The sequence below is a fragment of the Panthera leo genome, chromosome B1 (assembly GCF_018350215.1).
Source record: "Panthera leo isolate Ple1 chromosome B1, P.leo_Ple1_pat1.1, whole genome shotgun sequence".
Classification (NCBI taxonomy): domain Eukaryota; kingdom Metazoa; phylum Chordata; class Mammalia; order Carnivora; family Felidae; genus Panthera; species Panthera leo.
This window is the reverse complement of record NC_056682.1, coordinates 42927860-42950962: the sequence shown is the minus strand read 5'-3', so window position 1 is coordinate 42950962 and position 23103 is coordinate 42927860. Positions and strand designations below refer to the sequence as shown.

Here is a 23103-nt window from a genome sequence, read left to right as displayed (position 1 = left end):
TGGTTTCAAGTGTAGGATTTAGTGATTCATCACTTGTATACGCAGTGCTCATCATCACAAGTGTCCTCCTAAATGCCCATCACCATTTAGCTCATTCCCCCACCTACTTCCCCCTCACCCTCTTCCCTTCCATCAACACTGTTCTCTTTTTGCTTCCCTTCCCTTATGTTCATCTCTTTTGTTTCTTAAATTCCACATATGAGTGAAATCATATGGGCCATCTGGGGCTACTCTGGGCTTGGGTTGGATCAGATCAGGAGTTTCCTAGAGATGTGGTAACACCAAACTGTAGGGCACTTTCCTTGTGTTGTCTCCGGAGAAGGTTGGTGGGCAGGGCCTATAGTCAGACCAGATGCCTGTCCCTAGTCCACTGTTGAGGCTGCAGTGGCACTGGTGCGTGTGATTATTTGGCACTCTTCCCAGGGCAAGAGTCATGTTAGAGTGGTGCTGGCCACTACTGGGGCAACTTGCACACTGCTTGTGGCACTACTTTGGATGAATATGGCCAAAGGCATATTGGAGGCAAATATTTGTAGAAGAACTCAGGGGGAGGGTTAGCAAGGTTTGTGTGGGCCTGCTGTGGTGGACAGGCTATGTCTGCAGGAGAATGCAGGGGCAGGGTGGCCTACTAGCAAACTAGATGGAATGTTGATGCTGTGCTGTTTCACACAGGTGTCTGTGTGTCTAGTGTGTGGGGCAGAGAAGAGAAATAGTGCCCTCCAGCTCCTTTGTTCCTGGAAAAGTCTCCCCAAGATCCCTCTCTTCCGGCTCAGACTCAGAGATTAGTAAACAAATCTCCCTCTCATATACCCCATATACACTGCTGCTTCTGTGCTCCATCTCCACGGGGCTGTTGTGCTGTTTCTTTAAGGGCTCAAGTTTCCAATCACCTTTCCTGGCTCTCCCAGAGCCAAGCCCAGTGATTTTTAAAGTTCCAGGCATTAAGCCTCACTGATTGTAAGAACTTGTGAAATTATGCCCTTCTGGTTTTCAAAGCCAGATGTTATAAGGATTTGACTTTCTCATGTGAGTTCCTCATGTCTGAGTATTCTGGTGTGAGGAGGGGTTCTTTCTCTGTTTTCTCCACGCCTGAGGTATCTCTACCTCCTGTGGACAGTCCTGTAATTCTGTTGAGCTCTGGACTATCCCTTCATACTTTCTCTGAGGTGGTCTTTTTTCTACATTTAGCTATGGAGAGTCTGTTCTGCCAGTCTACAGGTTATTTTGGGGGGGTTCTGTACACTGATATGGGCGTTGTCTAGTTGTATCCATGGGACGAGGTAAGCTTAGGATTCTCCTACTCTGCCATCTTCCCTGGGAGTGTAGCTGTGTGTTTTTAATAGATAGTGCTTACTATATTGAGGTAGTTTCCCTCTACTCCTAATTTGTTAGATTCTTTTTTATCATTAAAAGGTGTTCAATTTTGTCATATGGTTTTTCTACTTCAATTGAGATGGTTATGTGATTATTTCCCCCCTTTATTCCTTTAATGTAGTGTATTACATTGATTTTTGTATGTCGAATCATTCCCACGTTCCATAAATTAATCCTACGTGGTTATTATATGCAAAATTTTAATATGTTGTTGAATTCTGTTTACTCATGTTTTGTTGAGAACATTGCATTAATATTTACAATCAATATTTGTTTGTAGTTTTCCTTTATTATTGTGTCCTTGGTTTTTATATTAGGGTAATTCTGGCCTTATAGAATGGATGTGGAAGTGTGCCTTCCTGTTACATTTGTTGGAAGAATTTGAGAAAGACTGATTTAAATATTTGGTGAAATTCTGTAAATATTTAGTAAAATTCACCAATGAAGCTATCTGGTCCAGGAATTTTCTTTGTTTCAAGGATTTTGATTACTGATTTAATATCTTTATGAGTTCTAGGTCTAGTCAGATTTTCTATTTCTCTTCGATGTAATGTTGGTAGATGGGGTGTTCCTAAAAATTTGTTCATTTTATTAGCTTATCCAAATATTGGTGCTCAGTTTTTCACCGTATAAAGCTTGTTATTTCTGTTAAATTGATAGCAATGTGCTCACCTTTATTTCTAATTTACTTATTTGAATATTATTTATTTTAGTAATTCTAGGTAAAAGATTTTTCAATTTTTTTGGTCTTTAATTTTTATTCTCTAATTCGGTTTTCTGTTTTCTCTTTTATTTCTGTTCTAATCTTTGTTATTCCCTTCCTTCTGCCACCTCTTGGCTTGTTTGCTTGTTTGTGTGTTTGTTTGTTTATGGTGAAAGTTTAAGTTTTTTATTTAAAATTTTTCTTCCTTTTCTAGGGGCACTTGGATGGGTCAGTCAGTTGAGCTTCCAACTCTTGATATCGGCTCAGATAGCATAGTTTATGGGATCGAGCCCCGTGTTGGTTTCTGTGCTGATAGCACAGAGCCTGCTTGGGATTATCTCTCTTCCTCTCTCTCTGCTCCTCCCCTGCTCACACACACTCTTTCTCACTCTCACTCTGTCTCAAAATAAGTGAATAAACATTTTTAAAAAATTTAAAAATAAATTCATTCTTCCTTTTTAACGTGTTGGCTTACAGTTAAAAATTACTGTCAGCAGTGTTTTCCTGCATTTCATGTCTGGTGTATTGTGTTTTTGTTTTCTTTTGTTTCAGAATATTTTCTAATTTCCATTGTGTATTTTTGTTGACTAGTTTTTTTATTTAATATGTGATAATTTCACATATTTGTAAATTTTTCAGTGTTCCTTCTGATTTTACTGTATAGTTTCACTTTACTGTAATCAGAAAAGATACTTTGCATAATTTCAATCTTTCCAAATTTATTAAGACTTGTCTTGTGACTAAATATGTCCTAATGTATACAATGCCCATGTGCAGTTGAGACAAATGTGTATTTTGCTATTGTTAAGCAGTGTTCTATATATGTCTATTAGGTCCAATTGTTATACAGTGTTTTCACATCCTCTATTTCTTTATTGATCTTCTGTCCCCTTCTTTTCAAAAGTGGAATATTGAAGGCTATTATTGTAGAGCTATCTATTTCTCTCAGCAATTCTGTTTGTGCCATTATGTGGGAGTTCTGATGTTTGATATATACATGTTTATCATGTGTATGTTTCTTGGTGAATTTTGATTACTTATTAATCTAGAGTGTACTTTTTTTCTTGCAATGATAGTTGATTTAAAATCTATTTTGTCTCATATTATTATAGCCATTCTCATTCCCTTTTGTTGTTTCTTTCATGGAATATATTTTTCCATCCTTTCAATTTCTACATGTTTGTGACATTGGATATCAGGTGAATGTCTTGCAGAAAGAGTCCCTTTAAACATATAGTTGATGGGGCGCCTGGGTGGCTCAGTCGGTTAAGCGGCCGACTTCGGCTTAGGTCATGATCTCGCGGTCCGTGATTTCGAGCCCCACGTCGGGCTCTGTGCTGACAGCTCAGAGCCTGGAGCCTGTTTCGGATTCTGTGTCTCCCTCTCTCTCTGATCCTTCCTCATTCATGCTCTGTCTCTCTCTGTCTCAAAAATAAATAAATGTTAAAAAAAAATTAAAAACAAAAAACATATAGTTGAGCAATGTTATCCATTCTGTCACCCCATGGTATTTGATTGAAGAATTTAATCCATTAACATTAATGTAACTGATAGAAAAGGACTTACTTTTGACATTTTATTATTTTTATATTTCTTATAACTTTTTTTGTACATCATTTCCCCATCACCACCTTCATTTTTCTTTAGTTCATGTTTTGTAGTAACACATTTTTTATTCTCTTCTCTATACCTTTTGTATATATTCTATAGATTATTATATTTGTGGCTACTATGGGATTGCATATAGCATCCTAAAGTTATAACAATCTAATTTGAACTAATACCAAGTTAACTTCAAGTATACACAAACATCTACTCTTGTACATCTTTGCCCTCCACACTTTTTTTTGATGTCAAAAATTACATTTTATATACTGTGTACCCATTAACACAGACTTATAATTATTTAATTTTATGTATTTGTCCTTTTAATCTCAGAAATTTTCAAAATGGAGTTATAAATGAAAACTACAATACTACTAATTTTTATACTTTCGTCATTTATTTATTGTTACCAGAGATCTTTATTTCTGTGTGTAAATTCTAGTTACAGACTAGCAATTTATCTAGTTATCTAGTTATCTAGTTAAAGACTAGTTATTTATCTTGTAGGACTCCTTTTAGTACCTTTTTGTAGGCTAGGTCTTATGGTAATAAATTCCCTCAAATTTTATTTCTTTTTAATATGAGAATGTATTAATTTCCCCTATCAAATTCAGCTCAGTTTTGTTGGATATAGAATTCTCAGTTGTCAGGACTTTTTATTTTCCTTCTAGCATTTCCAATATATGAGCCCATTGCATTTTGGTTTTAAAAGTTTTTAATGAGGAATCTGCTATAATTTTGTTAAGGATAATTTGTACATGGTAATTCATTTTCCAATTGCTGTTTTTAAAATTCTATTTTTTTCCTTTGGCATTTTGTTTGATTATAATGTGTTTTGGTGTGAATCTCTTTGCCTTTGCCTTAGTTAGTATTCATTTGTCTCACAGGATTTGTAGATCCATGTTATTCTTCAAACATGGGACATTTCAGACATCAGTTTTTCAACTAATTTCCCTGTTTCCTTTTTTCTCATCTACTTCAGGGAGTCCCATAATATGTATTTTGATCTGCCTGATGGTATTTCATAACTCTCTTTATCTTTGTTCATTTTCTTTGTTTTTTTCTTTCTTCATCTAAGACTCCAAAGTTTAAAATGTCTTATCTTTAAATCACTGATTCTTTCTTCTGCCAACCAAAATTTGTTTTTGAGTCTAAATAATAAATTTTTAAATTTAGTTATTACATGTTTGCATCATCATTTTTTGGCTGCTATTTATAATTGCTATCTCTTTGTTGATATTCTCATTTTATTCATATATAATTTTTCTGATTTTCTTTCTTTCTTAAGCTATGTTTTTATTTAAATTTTCTTTTATTTAACTTTTTCATATTTAGTATAGTTATTTAAAAATAACATTATGTCACTTAATCTTCTTTCTTTGAATGGACCATGTTCTCCTGTTTCTTTTTCTACCTTTTAATTGTTGTTTGTTGTTGTTGTTGTTGAAAATTGGACATTTGAGAAAACAGACATTTCTCCCAGTGTTGGCAGACTAACTCTGTGCTGGGGAAGTTGGGTGTGCTCTAAGCCTTGGAATCAGCCTGAGGAGAAAGAAAGCTTGTGGTCTTCTCAGAACTTTTGTGATGATGCATCTTTCCTGGGCTTCCCTGTGGCTTTTTTGATTTCCCACATACATGGATATTATCAGATGTCTTACTTTTCAAAATATTCTCATGCCATCCTCTCCTTTGGGCTTCAGATGATCTATTGTATGTCTTTACCCATTATTTTTTGCCCCAGGTGCTTGCAAAACTTAAGTCTCCTTGCAGCATTCCTGAGAAGTGTCCATTGCTTCTCCTTATCTAAGATTCAAGTTAGGTTAAACAGAGACCAGTCCTTCAGGTAGCTCCCAAGAAAAATATGGAATTGAAAATATGGTTTCCTCCGCTCCCTTCAGTTCAAAGCAAATCATTGTGAACTCAGCAGTTTCCTCCTCCATACCAAGACTATGCCATGCTGGGGAAGGGGTGGGGCAAATTTGATTTTAAAAATTCCACAAAGTTTGGAGCACCTAGGTGGCTCAACTGGTTATACATCCAACTCTTGATTTTGGCTTAGGTCATGATCTCATGGTTTGGGCTCTCTATGCTGACAGCACACCTCTGCTTGGGATTCTCTCTCTCCCGCTCTCAAAATAAATCCGTAAACTCTAAAAAAATTACCACAAATTTTTCTACAATTTTAAATTTGGCTGTTTCTTGATTAGGCATTTTCTTGGTTGCCATAGACCATTGACTATTTCTAGAGTTCTTATTGGTTATTTTAGCCAGCTTTCCTTCTTATTATTTTTAAAATATCTCCAAGATAGAACAAGAACTTTGGACTTTCTAATGCACCATTCTGTTGATGCCTCTATCCAGATTATTTTTTCAGTATTTAGTAAAACCTGCTTATAATTCTGTCACTTGTACAGGGTAAACATGATCACTTAACGTCTATTTGCTTGGTCACTGATGGCCTGTAGAGGAATACTGGCTTCAGATTTGGTTACTTTTGTGGAATCATATTGTCTCATTTTAACTTTTGTGAACTTAAAATTGTTTTCACTTTATCTCTGGTACAGTCATGTGTTCTTTTCAAGGAATATGTGCACATAATTTACTCACTATTTTAAGTCCTCTGTACAAGAAGGTTTCTACAGAATCCTACTCTAGCATAGTGACAAGAATAGGAAACTGCATCAGTTTTCTTATTACAAACCAAATTTTCAAAAAATCTGTTTCAAAGTGTTTGGTGAGGAACCATTGTTTATATTATATTATATTATATTATATTATATTATATTATAATATGGTGATAAAAAACTTCTGTGATTTTGTAGCTAGCTCCCCACTTTGGATGGTGTTTTTTCCTAGCCTTTCTGCATGGTACAACTGAAGTAAGCATGTTAAAGCCAAAAAACTTTTTTTCATTGCACAAATAGAATACTCATAATACCAACAATGGTTTCTCAACTTTTTTCTTCTCTGGTTGAAATAATTTATTTAATGCTTATGAGAGTTATGTTTATCTTCTTCTTGACAACAGCTCTGCAAATTATTTATTTAACTTCTCTGCCCAAGTGCTAGTTAGGTGATAAAGCATCATTGTAACAAAACAGATATATTTCTAACAATAGCAACACTAGTCTGTACCCACAGATAAAACTTTTGTTCTTTTACCCGAACCCCTCAGAATAGCCTGGTCATCAATTTATAATAAGTATATTTCCTTCTTAAACAGAGGTATGGGTTGCCAAAATTATCAGACACCTTTAATAATGTGTTATTTCATACTCACCATGTTTAGCAAAACCTTTTTTGGGAAGATTCATTGTCTGGTTTTAAAAATTAGTATCTTATTATTATATATTTTTAAGAAGAGACTCCCAAAGAAATACTGACAATATTTAGAAAACATTTTTATAAAAATAATATTTCCAGTTACATGTTCTTTGGTTTGCCATGTCACTCAGAGACTTTTCATAAGGTCAATAAATGTTTAAATATTTTAAAAATATTAAGCATAGTTGAAAGAAGTTGAAAGAAGTCTTCAAAAATAACTGCTAAACTTTTGAGCTTTCTGCATAGCTTTCCCTACCTCAATCAATCATACTACTACTAAGAGTGTTATATAAACCAGAAACCTTGGTGTCATTGACCCATCTTTCTTTTCATCCTCCAATGAAATCAATTTATCATTAAAATTAAGTGTATTAAACTTTTTAATGATACCTCTAATAGAACCATGAGTTTTCATTACACCATTACCACTCAATTTCACTCTATGGTTATCATTTTCTGGACTACCGTAAGGTGTCCTAATTTGTCTCTCAACATTTTCTATTGCCTTTTCCATCCTTTTTTCCAAAACGTATTTTTATCAGCTCTCCATCTTCCATGAAATCTCTAAAAACAACCAATTGCTTGCAGGTTATAGGCCATCTTTCTGCTTAAGAACGTAAGGCCCCACGGGCTCCTGGGTGACTGTGTCGTTTGAGCATCTGACTTTGGCTCAGGTCATGATCTCACAGTTCATGAAATGGAGCTCCACAGTGGACTCCACACTGGCAATGTGGAACCTGCTTGGGATTCCTGCTCTCTCCTCTCTCTCTGCCCCTGCCCCACTTGTGCTTTCTCCCATTCTCTCTCTCTCTCTCTCTCTCAAAATAAATAAATAAACTTTAAAAAAATAATGTAAGACCCTGCACAATCCTGCCATTACAGTTACTGTCACATCACATTTGGCCTTTTTATTTGTGCATTTCTATATCTTTCACTGCAATATGAACAAAATGAGATTTTTTTGTTCACTGGTTTTTTCTCAGGACAGGCACGCTGTAGGACTCAATTATTTAGTGAATTCATGATTAAATGGTTGTTCTCTGTGTACCAGCTACACTGCTGTTAATATTTCTCAAAAGTTTTGTATTATCTTTCAGTGTAGGGTCATTTTAAATATTATTTCTTTTCCTATAAGTACTTTGTCTTTCATTTCTATCCTTGCCTAAGTCTTGTTCAACATCTGGGGTTGATAAGAGGTTTGATAAGATTAAACTATTCCCACATATCAGATAAATTCCCTGTGCTTTTTTCATTATAGTATTTATGACATAGTTATCTTCACTTTTATTTATTTGATGTCTTTTATACCAGCACAAGAAGAGAAGATACTTCTGTTGTTTTCTTGACTATCAGATAATCAGAGTCTCATCTAGTGCTGGAAACAACACTATAAATTAATCAACTTATTGCTAATGTGTTAACACTTATTAAATAAATACCTTTTATATCAGTATCGTAGAGAATTCTTTTAATGAAATGTCAAATATAGATGTTATTTCAGTTATTTTACTTTGGCTTATTTTCTTTTCAGGTTTGCAAGAATAAAGAATGTGTAGATGCTGGATATTTGAATTATGATTGTACTCCAGGAAAATGCAATGAACGTGGTGTAAGTTCAGTAATGTGATGTGAGAATAGAAATCACTGAGAGTAATACTAGAAAGTAAACACATAACTGAACACACAAACACAGACACACACACACACACACACATACACGCACACGTTTATATACTCATAAACCACATAAGAATATTGGCCTCATTTGACCTAAGTATTATTTTAAAATTCTACTGGAACACAAATAATTATAGCTCTTATCTTAAAAGATGATATTTCTCCTGGTTTCAGGTATGCAATAATAAAAAGAACTGTCACTGTAACCCTTCATATTTGCCTCCTAATTGTGAAACTAGTGATGATGCATGGACTGGTGGGAGTGTTGACAGTGGAAATTTTCCGCCTCAAGTAGCTGCTGGCCTTGACAGTTCTGGTAAGTATTAATAAAAAATTGAAAACATAACTAAAACTACATTTTAACTTATTAAATTTAATAAAATAAATAATATTTTATTTAGTTGTCTATAATCTATATTTAGATTAGATATGGCCTTAATAAATCATATGAGGAAAGTTTATATTTTACTTGTAGAGAGTAATATAACATAGGTAACATATATTATATATAAGGCATATCAGTAAAAGCCCAGGCAGGAAAACAAAAATCACTTTAGCCCTTCACACAGAAGGAATTCAACATAAGGCATCAAGCAACACACAATGGCAGAGATGAAAGCCAACTGGAGAATCTTTAAGCAACACAGGAATCCACTATCACTTCAGCAGTTGGAGGGACAATGAAAGGAGGCAGTATTACTAGTACCAAAATCTGAGCCATCTAGCATGACTTGTAACTATGGTCAGGGTTACATACCAGCATGTAGATCACAAGCAGAGGTACTATCTATCATGAAGAGTTCTAGAGCATATAAGCCACTATGGGAGAAGGTGCAGAGACAGGGGTTAAATACTATAAATAATTTGACTATTCTGACCCTCCAAAAGTTTTTCAGTTACTCCTGTTAGCCTAATATAACTAGAAGTCTGGAGTTCTTAGAAAATGTAGTTTCCTACAATTTTTCTTCAAAGAAGATGGATTTTAGAGTAAGCCAAGCATATCCAATGATGATTAGGGACAGTCTTAATATAAAAACCTAAATTTCAGATAATTAAAGCAGCTTTTCCCAGATTTTGAGCTAGAGGTAGTTCTTAACATTTCCACATTCATTCCAGTGTTTGCCATATGGTAATAGATTGGTAAGTTAAAAACATTAGAGTATACTTAATGCATTTCAAACTGTTTCCATTCTGTAGAACAATTAGTTTGCAGTAACTTATCTTCAAATCAGCTGTAATTTATTGCTTTTGTCCATGCACACACATGTCATTTCACCAATAATCAGAAGAGACCACTTCTTTCATTGAGTCCAGGTTGACTTTAGTGGTATAACTGATCAATAAAATGTATAGAAGTGAGATTCTGACTGGGTTTTTTAGAATACCAATTCTTGCAACTCTCATTGTTGGAATGCTCATTCTGTTGAAAATCATCTTCCCTATTTGAAATTTGACTACATTGAGACACAAAATATGAATTCCCCAAATTCATGACGCACAAAAATTAAATGATTGTTTTAAATTTCTATGTTTGGGTAAAGTTTTCTGCACATCTTTCTATCTATAATAGAAAACAATTTGGTAACCAGATAGTGTATTTATATAAAAAGAATCCAAGACATATGGCATTAGCTTTGGAATTGGATGGTACATGGAAGGTAGAAAGTCATCTAGGAAACTGTTGAAGACTTTTGGTATATGTTGAAATTGTCTTGAGAATACTGTTGGTGAGCAATTCGAAGATAGCTTTAAAACATGTTATTAGAAATTGGAGAAATAAGGACATTTATTATAAAGTGGCAAATTGTTTGGCATCACTGTTGCCTGTGACAATATGGAAAATAGAATTTATGGTTCTGGTCAGCAAGATTTCCAGGTAGATTGTAAAGATTTCCAGTAGGTGATTTAATTTGCCTATGATAAAGTATGAGAAGAGAATAATAATTAATGAAGACACATTTCAATTCTCAAGTAAAATGTAGATCAAATATAAAAGACAGGATTTTGTGTTTTGTTTTGGTTTGGTTTAGTTTGAAAATAAAATATTCTCATCCTTAGACTCTTCCAACAAAACATGCTTATTGAGAGAAATGGCTAAAAACTAAATCTGAGATATTGAACAATAAAATTTGACATCAGTTAATTAAGTCAAGCATGTGACTGTAAGACTCTTTTAAATCCTAAAAAAACCCAAAGTGATGCATTTTATAGATCTTATCTATGCAAAAGGTCTTCTAAGTGTTGTATTAGAATGCTTCTAAAAACTCTGAAAAAGTAAGGCTATGAAGAATGTTGAATAAGTTATCTCATAGCAGCCTCACCAGGGTCCAATATAGAAAAAATGTTATCTCAAAAAGATTTGTGGGCATGACTTTTCCTTTGATTAATGGGGTGTACTTTTTATTTGACACACAAGAAGCCCACACATTTTAAAGGAATTGTATCAGCTCAGACTAAAAGTGATCAAAATAGTACATAAATTCTTTGAGTCCCAATTAGTTATGGGCAAGAAACAAGGCTGATAAAGCTATTCAGTTGTAAAAATGGCTATTCCTATGGAAAAGGAATTATAAATCAAAGATATAACCAAGAAACCAGAATTAAAATTTCTTTAGCCTCTGGGTTTATAATTTTTAAATATCAATACCAACAAAAATAACCAGCCCCCCACCCCAACTCTAGAAATAGATGTTTTCACAAGTTAAATCCAGAAAATTTTTGCAAGGAAGAAATACCATCTTCAAAAAACTGGTAGGAAGGACTTTTATCACCTCGTTGTATAAGGAAAATATAACCCTGATACCAAATCCAGACAAGTAAGTTAACATAGATAAAGTTACAGAAAAACATCTTTTATAAAAACAGATGTAAACATTCTTACCAATATATTAGCATATTCTATAGCTATCTATATTAAAAGGATAGTAATCTGGACTAATTGGGATTTATCTTAGAAATGCAAGTCTCCTGTATCACTTGAAAGTCAATCAGTGGAATTCATCAAATTAATGAAATTATTTTTAAAAAGTATACGATTTTCTCATGTGATGCATAAAAATCATTTGACAAAAAATTCAACACCTATTTATGAAATTTTTTAAAAAACAGCGAACTAACAGAAGTAAACTTGATCAATCTGATAAACAGCATCAATAGAAAATGTACCTAATACAACTTATGATGAAGTACATTGTTTTTCAAAAAAAAAAAAAAAAATTCAAAGCAGGGGAACAAATTATGCTCTCACCATACCTATTCAACATTTTCCCATAAATCCTAGCCATCCTAGCTAGTGCAATAACAAAAAACAACAAATCAAGAACATAAAGATTATTATCAGAAAGGATGAAATGAGACTGCATATGTTGTAGTTAAGTACAATATTAAATCCTAAGGGATCTACAAAACACTTCTAGAAGTAATATATTTTGAAAGATCAGAGGAAATAATGTTCAAAAGTTAGTATTGTTTTATAATAACAGCAGTAAATGGAAACCAACTTATAATTAGTACTATTTATACTATTATAAAAATATAATATTTTGGAAATAAATTTAACAAAATATGTATAATATCTTTACACTGAAACTAAAACAGAAATGCAGACAGATGTTAAACATAAAAATAAGTTGAGAAATTTACCATGTACACCAGGTTTATTATTTTAAGATTCTCACCAAATCTATAGATTAAAAAACCCAATCATAAGAGCATGCAACTTTTTATATATTAATATTTGATTCTAAAATATTTGCAAAAGTGCTCAGAATAGCCAAAAAAATTAATTAATTAATTAATTTAAAAAAACAACCCACCCTGAAAAAAAGCTTAGTCTATTTCCCTTATATTGAATTTAGTATATTACAGATTTAAATATAGTTATGTTAATGAAGACAGTGTGGCATTGGTAATGGATAGATATACAAACAGATCAATGATATGGAATATGGAATAGGGAGTCTTGATATATGGTTAAACATTTTTTTCAAGGAAGATACAAAAATAGTTCAATGAATAAAAATCATTTCAAAACATTGTATTGTAACAATTGAATATCTACATAAGACCATTGATCCTTAAAATCTCAACTTGCCAATTTATATGAAATAAATCATAAATCTAAATGCATAAATGAAAACTATATATCTTCATGAGGAAAGCAGGAGAATTAAAAAAAAAAATTAAATGTTTATTTATTTTTGAGAGAGAGAGAGAGAGAGAGAGACAGAGCATGAGTGGGGGAGGGGCAGAGAGCGAGGGAGACAGAATCTGAAGCAGGTTCCAGGCACTGAGCTGTCAGCACAGAGCCCACAAACTGTGAGATCATGAACTGAACCAAAGTCGGAAGCTTAACCGACTGAGCCACCCAGGTACCCCAGGAAGCAGGGAAATTTCTACATGACCTTGGAATAAGCAATAATTTCTTAGACAAGACATGAAAATACATACCAATACAATACAATACAATACAATACAATACAATAAAAGAAAGGTATTTTGGAACTCATGAAAATTTTATCACATGTACAGTATTTCTTAATAAAAATAGAGTATTGAGAAAGACTGCTTCTGCTCTCCACAGGGGTCACACTTTCTATTCATCTATATTATCAAACAGTTCTGAAGAGAAACTACAGAATAAAGAGTTCTGAGTATAAATAGCAAAGAATAGGACTATTATAGAAGTTAGAAAAAATTTGGGGGCACTGATGCTATAAACCTATCTACTTCATTTAAAAACATGTTAATTTATAAAACTATAAAAGTTTAAAAATTTTATGCTAATAGTCATATTAAAATATAGAAATGATTTATTTTTTAAATGACTCTCCAGAAATTTTATTTACTTATTTATTTATTCAATTAAAGTTAGTTAACATATAGTGTAATAATGATTTCAAGAATAGAATTTTGTGATTCATCACTTACATATAACACCCAGTGCTCATCCCAACAAGTGCCCTCCTTAATGTCCATCACACATTTAACCCATCCCCCCACTCAACATCCTGCCAGCAACCTTCAGTTTGTTGTCTGTATTTAAGAGTTTGCTTCCCTCTCTGTTTTTATCTTACTTTTCCTTTCCTTCTTCTATGTTCATCTGTTTTGTTTCTTAAGTTCCACATATGATATTTGTCTTTTTATGACTGACTTTTCAGTTAACATTACATTGTAGTTCAATCCACGTTGTTGCAAATGGCAAGATTTCCTTCTTTTTGATTGCCGAGTAATACTCTATTGTATATATATACTACATCTTTATCCATTCATTAGTCAATGGACATTTGGCTCTTTCCATAATTTGGATATTGTTGATAGCGCTGCTATAAACATTGGGGTGCATAAGGCCTTTCATAGGGCATTTTTGTATCCTTTGGATCAATTCCTAATTGTGCAATTGCTCGGTCCTAGGATGGCTCTATTTTTAATTTTTTGAGGGACCTTCATAGTGTTTGCCAGAGTAGCTGCACCAGTTTGCATTCTCACCAACATGCAGAAATGTCTCCCCTTTCGCTGCATGCTCACAAACATCTGTTGTTGCCTGAGTCGTTAATTTCAGCCATTCTGTGGGTGTGAGGTGATATATCATTGTGGTTTTGATTTGTACATCCCTGATGATGAGTGATGAGCATCTTTTCATGTGTCTATTAGCCATCTGGATGTCTTCTTTGGAAAAGTGTCTATTCATGTCTTTTGCCCATTTCCTCACTGGTTTGTTTTTTGGGTGTTGGGTTTTGATAAGTTCTTTATAGATTTTGGATACTAATCCCTTATCTGATATGTCATTTGCAAATATCTTCTCCCATTCCGTTGGTTGCCTTTTAGCTTTGCTAAAAGGATTGTTTCTTTCACTGTGCAGAAACATTTTATTTTGGCGAGGTCCCAATAGTTCATTTTTGCTTTTGTTTCCCTTGCCTCCAGGACATACCTAGTAAGAAGATGCTGCAGCTGAGGTCAAAGAGGTTGTTGCCTGTTTTCTCCTTTAGGGTTCTGATGGTTTCCTGTCTCACATTTAGGTCTTTATCCATGGTAAATTTATTTTTTTGTGTATGCTGTAAGAAAGTGGTCCAGTTTCATTCTTCTGCCTGTCATGGTCCAGTTTTCCCAACACTATTTCCTAAAGAGACTATCTTTTTATCATTGGATACTCTTTACTGCTTTGTCAATGATTAGTTGGGTCCATTTCTAGGTTTTCTATTCTGTTCTACTGATCTATGTGTCCGTTTTGTGCCAGTACCATACTGTCTTCATGATTACAGCTTTGTAATACAGCTTGAAGTCCGGGATTGTGATGCCTCCAGCTTTGGTTTCCTTTTTCAACATTACTTTGGCTATTCGGGGTCTTTTCTGGTTCCATACAAATTTTAGAATTGTTTGTTGTAGCCCTGTAAAGAACGCTTGTGTTTTTTTGCTAGGGATTGCACTGAATGTGTTGACTGCTTTGGGTAGTATCAACATTTTAACAATATTTGTTTTTCAGTCCATGACCATGGAATATTTTTCCATTTTTTTGGTGTCTTCTTCAATTTCTTTCATATGCTGTCTATAGTTTTCAGCATACAGATATTTTACCTCTTTGGTTGAATTTATTCCTTGGTATTTTATGGTTTTTGGTGTAATTGTAAATGGGAGCGATTCCTTAATATCTCTTTCTGCTGCTTCATTATTGGTGTATATAAATGCAACTGATTTCTGTCTGTTGACTTTATATCCTGTGACTGCTGAATTCCTGGATCAGTTCTAGCAATTTTTTTTTGTGGTGTTCTTCAGGTTTTCTTCATGTAAAGTATCATGTCATCTGCAAAGAGTGAAAGTTTGACTTCTTCCTTGACAGTTTGTATGCCTTTTTTTTTTCTTTGTGTTATCTGATTGCTGAGGCTAGGACTTCCAGTACCATGTTGAACCACAGTGGTGAGAATGGAAAACCTTGTTGTGTTCCTGATCTTAGGGGGAAGGTCTCAGTTTTTCCCAATTGAGGGTGATATTAGCTGTGGGTCATTCATATTTGGTCTTTATGATGTTGAGGTATGTTCCTTATATCCCTACTTTCTTGAGGGTTTTTTATCAAAAAATGATGCTGTGTTTTGTCAAATGTTTTTTTCTCCATCTATTGAGAGGATTATGTGGTTCTTATACATTTTTAATAATGTGTTGTGTCATATTGATTGATCTGTGGATATTGAACCATCCCTGCAGCCCAGGAATAAATCCTACTTGATTGTGGTGAATAATGATTTTAATGTATTGTTGGATTTTTTTTGCTAATATGAGAATTTTTGCACCCATATTAATTGGGGAAATTAGTATGTAATTCTCCTTTTCAGTGGAGTATTTGTTTTTTGGAATCAAGGTAATTCTGGCTTAATAGAATGAGTTTGGAAGTTTTACTTCCATGTGTATTTTTGGAATGGCTTCAAAAGAATAGTTACTAGACTTTCTTTAAATGTTTGGTAGAATTCCCCCGAGAAACCATCTCATACTGAACTCTTGTTTGTTTGGAGATTTTGATTACTGATTCAATTCCTTTACTGATTATGGGTCTGTTCAAATTTTCTATTTTTCCTGTTTCAGTTTGGTAGTTTATTTGTTTTTAGGAATTTATCCATTTCTTCCAGATTGCTCTATTTGTCATATAGTTGCTCATAATATTCTCTTGTTATTGTTTGTATTTCTGTGGTGTTGGCTGTGATCTCTTTCATTCATGATTTTATTTATTTTGGGTCCTTTCCTATTTAATTTTGATAAATCTGGTTAAAGGTTTATCAATTTTGTTAATTCTTTCAAAGAACCAGCTCCTAGTTTTGTTGATCTGTTCTATTTTTTTTAATTAAAAAAAATGTTTACTCATTTTGAGAGCGAGAGCATGCACATGAGCGGGGGAGGGGCAGAGAGAGAGAGGGAAACACAGAATCCAAAGCTGGCTTCAGGCTACGAGCTGTCAGCACAGAGCCCAATGTGGGGCTCACACTCACAAACTGAGAGACCATAACCTGAGCTGAAGTAGGAGGCTTAACCAACTGAGCCACCCAGGCACCCCTCTACTATATTTTTTCATATCTTTGATCTGCTCTAATCTTTATTATTTACCTTCTTCTGCTGGTTTGGGGCTTTATTTGCTGTTCTTTTTCCAGCTGCTTTATGTGTAAAGTTAGCTTGTGTGTTTGAGACATTTCTTCCTTCTTTAGGAAGGCCTGGATTGCTATATAATTCCCTCTTATGACTGCCTTAGCTGTATCCCAAAAATTTTGAACTATTGTGTTTTCATTTTCATTGGCTTTAATGTACTTTTTAATTTCCTCTTTAATTTCTTGGTTAACCCACTCATTCTTTAGTCGAATGTTCTTTAATATCCAAGTATTTCTGTTCTTTCTAAAATTTTTCTTGTGATTTCAAGTTTCATAGTGTTGTGGTAAGAAAATACACATGGTAGGAGCTTGATCTCTTTGTACTTGTTGAGGGCTGAGAATTGAACCAGTATGCTATCTATTCTGGAGAATGTTAAATGTTCACTGGAGAAGAATAGGTATTCTGCTGCTTCAGGATGAAATGTTCTTAATATATCTGTTAAGTTTATTTGGTACAGTGTGTCATTCAAAGCCATTGTTTCCTTATTGATTTTCTACTTAGGTAATCTGTCCATTGTTTTAAGTGGGGTGTTAAAGTCCCCATTTATAGCATTGTATTATTATCAATGATTTTCTTTATGTTTGTGACAAATTGATGTACATATTTTAGTGTCTCAGCGTTGGGGGCATAAATATTTACAGTTGTTAGATCTTGGTGGATAGACCCCTTTAAGAAATGTCTTTATTATATTCCTGGTAATTGCTTTCAAATCACTGGTGTTTTCTCTCCTAGAAAGACGCTACATTGAAAATGCTTATCATTCCAAACCTACAAGATGGCCATTTTTCCTACTCATTCCTTTTTTCATTATTCTCTGTTTACTGATTGCCGCACTGGTAAAAGTTTATTTCCAAAGAAACAAATGGAGAACTGAGGAGTATACAAGCGATGAGTATATTGATTTCATATTTAAGATTCATTCTTTTTATAATTTTTCGGCGTATATATGACCTATTAATAAATAACAGCATGATGATGTAAATAATAATTCAGATTTAATTTTTATCTTCATGTAAAATATAATACTTAATATATTAATAATCAGTATAGTGCATAATAAATAGAATATTTAAAAGGTCAGGAATTTTAATATTGTAACAACTTGAACTCTGTTGGGATAAATTTAAGTGGAAACTATTTTTAGTTAATGTTTATCTACCTCTTTTTATTATTTGATCTTAATTATTAAATATGTATTAAACATTATTACTTTATTTTTTATTATTTATATATTTCAAAGTATTTTGTGCATACTATTTTATTAAAAAGAAACAGAGAAATCTAAAAGAGTAATTAGTCTTTTAGGCTGTTAAATAAATTGAAAGTTAGGCAACCAAAGGTTGAAAAGATTAAAAGTTAATAAATAGTAGACTGAAATATCGAGATTATAGTCAAGGCTAATCTTCAGAAAAAATAAAATAAGTTTTCATTAAAAAACCTTAGAAACATCTGAAAATATGCTTCAAAAATAAAAATAAATATTATACTTGTGTTACTTTTCTTCAGAGGAATTGCTATAAAATAATTTGTGCCTTTGGGTTCTGTGTTGCTATTCATTTTACTTAATAAACATTAAATTTTATTAAAATATTTAAAGTTCATAAGATAATATAAATAAAAGAGAATACGTTTCACAGAAATGATTTGAAAATGTTATGTAACATTTCTGAAATAATATGCAGGGTGTAAAATAGTTAACATAATTCAATTTGAAAGGATATTCATATGTTTGGTGACTTTATTGTGGAAAAATGATACCAAATATCTTTGGGAGAGAAAGTAGCTGGTAAAATTCATAGAAATAAATATGGCAGAAGATGAATCACAAGAAAGCTTAATGTTATTTAGCTAATAGTGTTATTAATATGAAAATTATGCATTCATTTTTAGGTAAATTTATATTAATGTATTTTTTCTCTTGTTAATCTTGATTACTAATTGATCAGTGTTCTCAGTGGTAATATATTCTTAAGGAGTGCTTAGTCTCAGATCCTAGATAGGAATTCAAAGCTGTATCAATATTGAAAGTGTATACAGAGTTTTGTGGAACAGTCTTGAAGAAAATATAATTTTAAGTGATTATATTTATTTTGAAATATATAGGCAACTTGAAAGTGAGAGTGAACCTAGGGAGTAGCCAGGAAAACAATCCATCATATCACAGTGAGTATAAAATAATGTAAGAGTGAAAGGTAGAGACAGAGAAACAGAAAATTTAATGTATTAGATAAATTTAAATAATATAATATATATTTAATGGTGATATATCGCTACATAGAATAAAAATTGAATTCAAAAATATTTTTCAATATTGTAAACTATGTCATAGGCATTGTAAACTATAAATGACTTTCCAATTTTCATTTAAAAATTTATTTGCAGTGTGATGTTTTAAATTTGTGTCTTATAACATTTAATCTTTGAGCATTTGTGTATTAAGTTGGTTAAAAATAAATAACATGATAGAACTCTATAATAAGGGTAACCCCATGCTATTTGTTGAATTAATCATTTTTAACTTGATTGGTCAAACAAGTAACTTTTTCCCTTTCATTTATTCTTCCAGAATAATTATCTTCGATGGACAGAAAAAATGAAAAAAACAAAAACAAAAACAAACAAAAAAAACCCAAAAAACAAAAACAAAACAAACCGCAGTTACCTGCATTGCCTGATTGGGATTCAAAACCTGCATGTTACGGTTCTGATCTAACAAGAAAAGATAAAAGATTTCTCATATAACAAATGTAATATAAATTTATAGTTACATATAAAATTCTACAGATGAATTATTTGTAAGAAAGTCATATTTATGAATTTTTATATTATATATTTATTTTTGAAGTTATACTAATTGTTAGTATGCACTAACTCTGTTAAGCAGTAGGCATGAGATAAAGAAAGTTTATAATAAATCTAATGTCATGATTAAAGGTCACTATTATATTTTAAATTGCAATGCTATGTAGTTACATTATAGTCAGGTCCATTGCCAATCAAAAAACAATGATTTGGAAATAATTCTCAATTATATGCTGCTCACAAAAGATGTACCTCAGTTATATAAAGGTTCAAGGTAAAGAATGGAAAGATACCATGGAAATTTATATAAAAAACCTTATACAAAAAAAGCTTGATCAACTTTAATAGTAAAAGCATTCATAGAGTTAAAGAAAATTATAATGAAAATGTTTATTCTTAAGAGTAAGTTATAATAAAAAAATGCATTAGTCAAGGTTCTCCAGAGAAACAGAATGAATAGAATATCAATGATTGATGATGAGATGACAGATAGATGATAGGTAGGTAGATATATTATAGATAGATGATATAGAGAGAGAGGGATTAATTAGATAGATAGATAGATAGATAGATATCTAATGTAAATAGATAATGTAGATAGATAATGAGAAGATTTGTTATAGGAATTGGCTCATATATTTATGGGGGCCAAAAAATCCAATGATCTACTATGTGGAACGTGGAGAACCAGGGAAGGTCATAGTGAAATTTAGTATGGGTGTGTGAAAGCTGGAGACTTGGAAAGCCCATGGTCTAAGTTTAGGTATGACTTCAAAACTTGATAACCAGGAATGCCAATGCATGTCCCAGGCAGGAGAAGATGGATGTCTTAGCTTAAACATAACGCAAATTCATCCTTTCTCTGTCTTTTTTTTTTTCTTTCTAATCAGTTTCTCAAAAGATTGAATAATACCTACTTCCATTGATGAGGTTAATATTCACTCAATCTTTTGATTAAAATGCTAATCTCCTCCAGAGATACACTCACAGACACAACCAGAAATAATGATTTATCAGATTTCTGGTGGTTCGTAAGTTAACATATAAAATTAATCATCACAAGTCTATCCCTGCTCAACTTGCAATCATATACTTATTCTCCAAATATCATAACTATAATGTGATATAAGTATACTGAATACAAACAAAAATGCACTAATTCCTTGCCCAGAAAAGTAGATAAAATCCTTGAAAGATGTTCACTATTCTCCTGATATCTTTTAACTTAAATACTATGATTTAAAAACAGCAATACTTAAATACTGACATAAAGTCAAAATGTCTTATGCTATAAGAGAGTAAGGGAGGAAAGAAAACAAAGATACTTGCTTAAGATATGTATATATACACACAAAAATGTACTTATGACATTATTAGGAGGAAACACTCATGACATTACAGTCTTCACTTTTGTAACTGTCATGTGGTTGTAGCTGGTAGTTACAACTACATTCTTTTACGACCCATTCTGTTTTCTCTTTGACCTCAGAAAGCACCTGGGATGGTTTGGTGACCAAAACCTTCACTTCTGAAGGGTCTGGACCATTAGCAGTCCTGTTGTGGTAGTTTTCTATTGGCTTTAATTATAGGGCATGGTAATACTAAGAGAAATCCTGAAAAATTCCAATCTCTTTCTCAAGGAATCATTGTTGTGTCTCCTCATGAAAGCATTTCTCCTTCTGAGAGTAAGACCTCTAGGCCAGCACAGCATAAAGTCATGGAAACAAGAAACAGACATTTTGTTAGTGGGTCACTTGGGGTAATAATGAATGGTCCCATTTATATTTCCACCCTTCAATTCCTGGACCCATGAATCCTGGTTATGTGAGAAATAGCACCATATATGAACACCGATTCAGAGCATAAACAGTCTTGTAGAGAACTTTATCTCAGCCCCAAAAGATATTGCCACCTAGCTGATGATGTAACTGAGTGTTCAAAAGGCCATTTCAGTCAAGTCAGTTGCTTCAGGATAGTGGGGAACTAGTGAATTCCATGAGCCCAGGATCATTGCCACACTTCTTTTTCTCTGAAGTTAGTTCCTTGATCAGAAGAAATGCTGAGTAGAAAACATAATGATAGGTAAGGCATTCTATAATTCCATGGAGGATAGTTTTGGCAGAAGCACTGCATGTAGGGAAAGCAAATAAAAATCCATAGCAAGACTCTATTCCAATAAAGAAAAACATTGTCCCTTCCATGATGGAAGTGGTCCAATGTAATCAACCTGTCACTAGTTTTCTTTTTTTTTTTTTTTTTTTTTTTTTTCAACGTTTTTTATTTATTTTTGGGACAGAGAGAGACAGAGCATGAAGGGGGGGAGGGGCAGAGAGAGAGGGAGACACAGAATCGGAAACAGGCTCCAGGCTCCGAGCCATCAGCCCAGAGCCTGACGTGGGGCTCGAACTCACGGACCGCGAGATCGTGACCTGGCTGAAGTCGGACGCTTAACCGACTGCGCCACCCAGGCGCCCCTGTCACTAGTTTTCTATCTGGCTGATCATCCTAGAAAATGGTGCTACACCTGACAAAATTAACCTGTGCTGCTGGCAGATTAGGCACTCAGCAGTGATTTTAACCATGTAGGGCTTGGTGAGTGGAAGTTCATGTTGTTGAGCCAAATCATAACCTCCATCTCTGTTACCATGACCACTTTGTTCATGAGCCCTTTCAGAAAGAATAGGTGTGATTAGAGAAATAGGCTGACTAGTATCCACAGAATGAGTCGTCCTCTCCGTCTGATTATTAAAATTATTAACTTCTCTGCTGAGTTCCCCATTTAGTTAAAAACCACTTGGGACACAACTATCTTCACTTTTTTTTGCCTTTTCAGAGAATTATATCTATTAAAGTTTTCCCCAAATTTCTCTGTCACCAATTTCCCACTTCTCTTCCTTTCAAGTGCTTGACCATCCAACTAACCCGTTGGCTACAGCCCATGAATCAATATTCAATTACATGTCATGGTATTACTCCTTCCAAGAAAAGTTCACAACTAAGTACACTGCCTGAAGTTATTTCCTCTTGGGAGGGTTTCCTTTTACTGCTGTCTTTAGGAATGTCCAAGAGAAAGACTGTAGTGTTTTAGCTCTCCATTTTCTAGTGGTTCTTGCATACTGTGCAGAATCATCTGTAAACTAGGTCCAAGTCTTCTCTTTCTTCAGCTAATGGTAAATAAACCCCATAAGGCCATAAGTATAAACTTGGAGGGAGAGACAAGGCAGTGTGGCAATAGAGGGGACTATGAGCATTTAAGCCACTTATTTATGTAACTTACCTCTGCCTTCAGGGCCTGCTTGGGCCTGATCATGTTATTAGTATTTACATTTGATGATGGAGTGCTGTTGTGCATGATTAATTTCATGGCTTGGTGGGTCAGAAAACACTCAGTTCATGATAGGAAGCTGAGGTTGTATGGTAAGTCGGTGGACCATGGTCAGGAATTCAATCTCTACAAAGACCCAGCAGCAGGTCAAGAGCTGTTTCTGAAA

General features: G+C 33.5%; 1 protein-coding gene across 6 annotated transcripts in view; it reads left to right on the top strand.

Annotated features, from left to right (window-relative positions):
• The window catches only part of ADAM2 (ADAM metallopeptidase domain 2), a 131506-nt gene extending 111678 nt beyond the window's left edge, over positions 1-19828 (top strand). For 2 of the 6 annotated variants that reach the window (XM_042934776.1, XM_042934777.1), the window contains 5 exons: positions 8538-8615; positions 8858-8999; positions 17543-17702; positions 18914-18973; positions 19377-19824. In XM_042934776.1, coding sequence (XP_042790710.1) covers positions 8538-8615; positions 8858-8999; positions 17543-17702; positions 18914-18947 — 414 coding nt within the window. In that variant the 3' untranslated portion in view covers positions 18948-18973; positions 19377-19824. Of the gene's footprint in view, positions 1-8537; positions 8616-8857; positions 9000-17542; positions 17703-18913; positions 18974-19376 lie in introns of those variants that run through there. The other 4 variants (XM_042934774.1, XM_042934775.1, XM_042934773.1 and 1 more) reach the window with 4 other exon arrangements.
• Positions 19829-23103: the final 3275 nt, after the last annotated feature.